General features: G+C 32.7%; 1 protein-coding gene across 1 annotated transcript; it reads right to left on the reverse strand.

Annotated features, from left to right (window-relative positions):
- LOC133304149 (probable 6-phosphogluconolactonase 4, chloroplastic) lies at nucleotides 1–1,299 on the reverse strand. The gene is made up of 3 exons (XM_061504119.1): nucleotides 935–1,299; nucleotides 594–729; nucleotides 1–471 (listed from the first exon to the last, which is right to left on the reverse strand). Exons 1-3 carry the CDS (start codon nucleotides 1,288–1,290, stop codon nucleotides 1–3), a joined length of 963 nt encoding a protein of 320 aa, XP_061360103.1. The 5' UTR covers nucleotides 1,291–1,299.
- Between the last annotated feature and the right edge of the window lie 5,213 nt (nucleotides 1,300–6,512).

The raw sequence follows: 6,512 nt of genomic DNA on the forward strand, positions 1-6,512 counted from the left end.
CTATGTATACAACCTTGAAGCAGCACCCTTGTCTAAGAACCATTTCAACTCTCCTTCAGGAGAAACCAATTGAATAGGGAGCTTATCATCACCAGGAGCTTTCTCCAATGCAGAGTAGACTGCATCTGCTTTACCAGCACCAGTGACAACCATTGCTATGTTTGAAGAAGAATTAATCACTGGCATGGTAAATGTAATCCTCTCAGGTGGTGGTTTGGGTGCATTCTTGAGGTAGGTAACCCACTTTTTAGTCTCTTTCACTGCAGAATGCCCTGGGAACAGAGAAGCTACATGGCCATCAGGGCCCATATCCAACATCACAAGATCAAATTTTGGTAATCCAGTGACTGATGATTTAGCTATCACATTGCTTGCAACCAAGCGTCTGAGTGTTGTTTCATAAACATCAGCTGCTCCATCAGCTGGTAATGCATCATCAATAGTGTTGACATTGAGAGGAGGAATTGGAACCTACCAAAGAGAACAATTAAAGCAAGTTTCAATAAATAAATTCAAGTTTGGAAAAATAAATAATATCCCAAATGTGACATTGTTGTAGTCAGTTTAATTAAATCATAATTAAATAAACATACCCTGGAGATAAATCCATCATAAGCAAGCTTGTAGTTGCTATCTACGTGAGTCTTAGGCACAACTCTCTCATCCACCCAAAATATATGCCATTTAGACCAATCGATAGAGTTATAATATGGAGGTTCCACCAGCTTCCTGAAATTGTAGCATCAATAATTTATTGCCATACTTTCCAAAATAACAAACATTAAAAATCCTCATACTTATACTTTATTATTATTATCTATAATTACCCCCATATTGTTTGGCAATTAATAAGGAAAAAGTGATCTGTTTCCAATCAATTATTAACTCAACCCTCATGCAAGAGTAAGGTGATTGGAAAAAAAGGAAATTCTACCTGAGGTACTTGACAGACCCACCAGACAGAACAACAGTGAAACACCCTCTCTCTTTGATGAATTTATTGGAGAGGTCAGCAACATATTTGGCCAAAGACACAGCAAGATGCTCCTTGGTGAACACATCCACGTTCTTGTTATTCATTGATGCCTTCACTAAACCACCAATATGAATTCTCTTAGGATTCATGCGAATTGGAGAAACATTGTATGTTAGAGGGTTGTTGAGGTGTTTTTGTCCCACTTGGGGTGACAACAATGACATGGTTGGGGATAGCGTGTGTGACTTCTGATTGGACAACAATTTGCTTTGGGGAGTGCATGATGAGAGGGAGAAAAGTGTGGAAGTGGCCATTGGTAGGTTAATAGCAACAAACACTGAGTTGAGTGCAAATTTTGGAAACCTGCATTTTACTTGGTTGTGGCCCCCCTTATTTATGCTTAATTGCTTAGATCCTTTTATTGTTATAGGAAGCAAGGTATGGATCCTCATACTTACTTTATAGATCCTTTTATTATTTTAGAAGCAATCACGTAGCAGAAGGTAAACAAAATTATTAAATAATAATTGTGGATCAAATAAACGAAAAAAAAAAAAAAAAAACTTTAGAAGTTACTGTACCTTGTTTAATAATACAATAAAATTCAGACTTTTAGCATTTTTTAAAAATGTTAAACATAAGCTTTTTTTTATAATGGACTGAAATTCTTGATACAGATTCATAAATCTACATTAAATAGACATGACGCTGAATCTAGAGTCTATGTAAACCAAAATTCATAATAACGTAACAGTTAAAAGCCAAATAATAAGTCAAGAGAAGTTGAGAAGCATGTGTGTCGGTAAAGTTATCCTGAATTTTGATATGTATGCATTGGACTTACCTTTCAAAATATAATTTATTCAAACATGTTTACTAGAGCTGAATATATATACTTGTGATTTATAATATAACAAAGGTTGGAATTCCTCCCAGTTACTTAGTAATTAGTTTTTTTATTTTTTCAACCTTGCGCCCTTTGTTTATAAAAAAAAATATTGAGGAAGTGATAAATAAACTTTACCCTAATTTATCTTTGAGAACTTTAATTTGACAGAGGATACTGTTCTTGACTGTTTAGTTGGGCTTGCTTGAGCTTCCTCATTGATTGTCCCACATGTTCAACTCAAAGGACAAAGTGTTCCTTAATTTACCCTTGATTTCCCCCTTACTGCCATGCAGGTGTGACTCTTGCACGTGAGAAATCACGCATCTTACACGTCAATGGAATCCATAGGAATGAAAATGATTACTAAGAAATCCCTTCTCATGCTATGTATATCAACACTCCTTCATTGAGCAACCATTTTCTTTACCATTAGTCACATGGTTGTTACTAACTCCGTTGAAATCTCTCCTCACTAGTCATAATCGTGCTCTTACACCTCTCTCTTAATTCTCTGCTTATCTGAGACCTTCATAATAACCTCCGCTGAACTATAAATCATATTATTATCCCACTTAATTTGTCATTGTTACATTGAAATATTTTACTCTGCAAGGGGTACATTTCCTATCCCTTTAACAAGTTGAAATAAAATAATGAGGGAGATCTCACCTAATTTCTAAAGTTATAAATATAAGTTATAATAGTTTTTTCTCTCTCTAAGAATTAGTATACGGTGCTCAAGAATTAATATGATCAATATTTGAAGAAAGATACCAAAGAAAAGAATAGGATAAATGGTTACCAAAATGCGTGACAGCTTCAAACATTAAACAGAGTGAGTGTGGATGAAAATTGCGGGAATAATAGAGTAATGAGTCTTTCGATTTTCTTTTTATTTTAACCTTCCCAGTTCCAACGACAATCAAGCGGGCACTTATCAATTTATTAATTAAGCTTGCACCTAATTGACTAGTGTGGCAAGTTACTGTATAGGATATGATGGGTGGACATAGGTTTAGAATCTGGTGGGCCTGAAGCCCATAATTTTGGTGTTTTAAATCTTACTATAAATCCGAGTAAATTATTTCTTCACTCAATAAAAATAATTTATATCCAGTGAATCTAAAATGACGTTATTTTAGGGTAAAAATCAAAATATTTTTTTAATTCTAATATATTGCAGGGTTATATTAGTCCTTATCTTTATAATTTTTTTATCTTATAACCCAAAACGACGTCGTTTTGAAATTTGAACTCACGGGAGATAACTTTATTTCCGGTGACTGAAAAAATATTTTTCCCTTAATTTTAACAGACTTAAATATCCTATTAAATAAATTCTATAATTTTAGAACTTCAAATTAAGTCCCTAAATCTAACTTGTAATTAGAAATTTAACCGTATGTTAGGTTCAGAAATCTAGTTACTTTTTTTTTGAAACTATATAAAAAAATTAATTATAAAGTCTTGAAAAATAGAAATCTATATATTAATATAGGGTTCGCTTTTTCTGCAGTTACTGCAGATAAGTTATCTGCAGTAAGCCTAATACGACGTCGTTTTTGGGGATAAATCATAATGTTTTTGTAATTTTAATTTATTTCAGAGTTATAAATAGTCTTTATATATATAATTTTTTAAGATTTCAATACCAAAACGACGTCATTTTGAGAATAAATGCAGATAACTTATCTGCAGTAACTGCAGAAATATTTTTCCCATTAATATAACCATTCCGAATGAAAATATACTGATGATTCGCATTGTTGAATGCTAGCAGCTATCGTTACACATTCGTCCGTAAACTATGACTTGACTTAGGGCCTGTTTGGATGAGCTTTTTTTTCTCCAGAAGTTGCTTTTTTTTGTTGAAAAAAAGCACTTTTCATTTTTAGTTCGTATGGATGTCTGCTTTTAAAAAAAGCAGAAGTCACAAAAAAAGTCAAAAACTTACTTTTTTCTGAAGCTAAAAATTTTAACTTCTAAAAAAAGCAGAAGTCAAAAGTCAAATTTTTTTTTCAAAATCTAAATATTTTTATAAAAATATAAATAACTTTAACTTTTGTAAAAAAGACTTCTAAAATAAGAAAGAAATAAAAGTTACATTTTTTAAAAGTGCAAACAAACGGGCACTTAAAAATGTATCGATGGTTTCTTCTTCTTTTTTCACTAAGTTGATTTTTATTCAAGAAAAAAAAATTCTCACAATAAATTGGATATCAACTTTTAAGAAGAAAAAAAAGTTCAAATCAGATTTATTTTTATTTTTTTGCTTTAAAAGAACATAAGTAAAAACTCTAATTTTTTTTAAATTTAAATTTGCCATAACTCCAACCCTAATCAACCGCATCATTATCATCGTCATTGTCATCACTATAACATCACCTCCCTTTTTTAATAATATTTTTTTTGGTAAGCAATATATATATGGGAAAAGTATTTATACAACCACTTTAGATAAAGTTATCTACAGCTACCTTTTTTAACTAAGTACGACCGGTCGTACTTAGTTATAACAATAAAGTTGGTCTTTTTTTCTCTCTCCTCAGACACTGTCGGCTAATGTGGCAGAGAGAGAAGATGTACTTTTAATAAACGATCGGTCGTACTTAGTTAAAGAAGGGTAGTTGTAGGCAACTTATCTAAAGTGGCTGCAGAAATATTTTCTCCATATATATATATAAATATTTCTACAGCTACCTTATATAAGGTTATCGCTACCCAAAAACTACATCGTTTTGATTAATGAAGGGTGTTTATGTAATTTTAGGTGAATTAATGAAGGGTGTTTCTATAATTTTGTTTATTTTTTTATCATATACATTTTACTGAAACACCCTTCATTAATGCACCTAAAATTACATAAACACCCATCATTAATCAAAACGATGTAGTTTTTGGGTAGCTGTAGATAACCTTATCTAAAATGACTGTAGAATTATTTACCCCATATATATATATATACATATATATATATAGGGGCAAATTATATTTACAAACTTTTTTGTTTATATACTCTTACAAACTACACTATCTTCTCTCTCGCGGGAGAACACGTGAGAAAGAAGATAGTATAATTTATAAAAATTTATAAAAAAAATTAAAAAAATTTCCTTCCCCAAGAAATTAATGTATGAGATTTCAAAGCCTAGATGCCCATATGAAAAATATAGAGTAAATACCCGTTTTAGTCCCTGGCAATATCCACGAAGTCCTTTTCAGTCCCTATAAATAAAAAAAGGGACAAATTGGTCCCTGAAATAACAAAAAAGAGGCCACGTTCATCCTTCCGTTAACCCCCACCTAACGGCAACTAACGGTGCACAGTTGGCACGTTAGTTTGCTGACGTGGCTTGGATGTGGGACACCATGGAAGACGAGATGACGACATTTTGGTCCCTGTCAAAATGAACGAGGACGTTTTTAGTCCCTGACAAAAAGCACGGGTCCCTTATTGGTCCCTAACCAGAGAAAAATAGGCACATGACTTCATTGCTTTTCTATGCAGTCCAATTTTGCAAAACAGAAGTGCATTACATCAGAAACAGGAGTGCAATCCATTTGTTCATCACAAAGTAATTAAACTAAATTTCATCACAAAGTAAAATACTCCTTCTTGGCATTTTATTTCAATGAAGTTTAGGTTTCTAACTGAAGTTTCGACCTTATTAACGATTATTCATTTCTTTTTCAATGCTAATTAAGCTTCCCACTTTGTTAAAAGGGATTCTTGGCTCTTGCAAATAGCTTTTACGATCCCTAGAATACTATGAACTGTTTTAATTCTCTTAGTTTGTATAAGACATAACGTTATGCGATTTACGAACAATATCTTCAGTAGTGTAGCATTACAATTATACTATTTATTTTTTTATAAAAGATAATTGCATGATTGTTGATATTTAAATACAGAGAAAAATCAGAGAAAAAGCCAGGTAAATGATTGTTGATAATTGCAATGCATGGCAGTTGACTGGACTGCAGCAGTTGGTAGTTCGCAGCCACATGAAGGCAACTTGAGAGGAAGCAGCCACCTCCATCAAATCCACAACAGGAAAATAAGTTGTTGAGTAATGAAACAATGAATGCAGCAACCAGTGGCACACGAAGCAGATTATTGGCCTTCATGAGCACACCTGGTTTTAGGCCACCAAGGCCTGCCTCAAGAAAATGACCTGCTGCTGTATATGACCTGGAAGTAGTGCATAAGCCAACTGAGAAAGGTTTATTATTATGTGACTGACTTTTTTTTGAAAATTCTGGCCATTATGTATTTGGAGGCCTTATTATGTCAATGTTTTTTTTGTAAATACTGGCCATATTGTATTAGAGGTCTTTCTTTTAATTTCTGGCAATTGGCTTTATTTTGTAATACACTACTGTACATCCATGTCTTCAAATATAATGATACTCAAATCATGTTCCAGCCATTATGTTTCACAGGGTTGATGAACGTTTAAGTTTACCATTTTTGATGTTTTTTAACTAATATACGTAGTTGTAGTTCTTGTACATCCATGTCTTCTGGTTTAACAAATTGGATTGCATACAAATCCAATTTAATGTCATGTTCCTGTTTTGCAAAATTGGATTGCACTCCTGTTTCTGATGTAATGCACTTCTGTTTTGCAAAATTGGACTGCATAG

Source organism: Gastrolobium bilobum, unplaced genomic scaffold (assembly GCF_033153095.1).
Source record: "Gastrolobium bilobum isolate Gb01-03AN ecotype WA unplaced genomic scaffold, APGP_CSIRO_Gbil_v1 utg3900, whole genome shotgun sequence".
Classification (NCBI taxonomy): domain Eukaryota; kingdom Viridiplantae; phylum Streptophyta; class Magnoliopsida; order Fabales; family Fabaceae; genus Gastrolobium; species Gastrolobium bilobum.

Coding starts and splice junctions, on each gene's coding strand:
- LOC133304149 (XM_061504119.1), bottom strand. CDS start 1,290: ATGGCCACTTCCACACTTTTCTCCCTCTCATCATGCACTCCCCAAAGC. Junction 730..934: donor GGGTCTGTCAAGTACCTCAG/GTAGAATTTCCT, acceptor CTACAATTTCAG/GAAGCTGGTGGAACCTCCAT. Junction 472..593: donor ATGATGGATTTATCTCCAGG/GTATGTTTATTT, acceptor TCTCTTTGGTAG/GTTCCAATTCCTCCTCTCAA.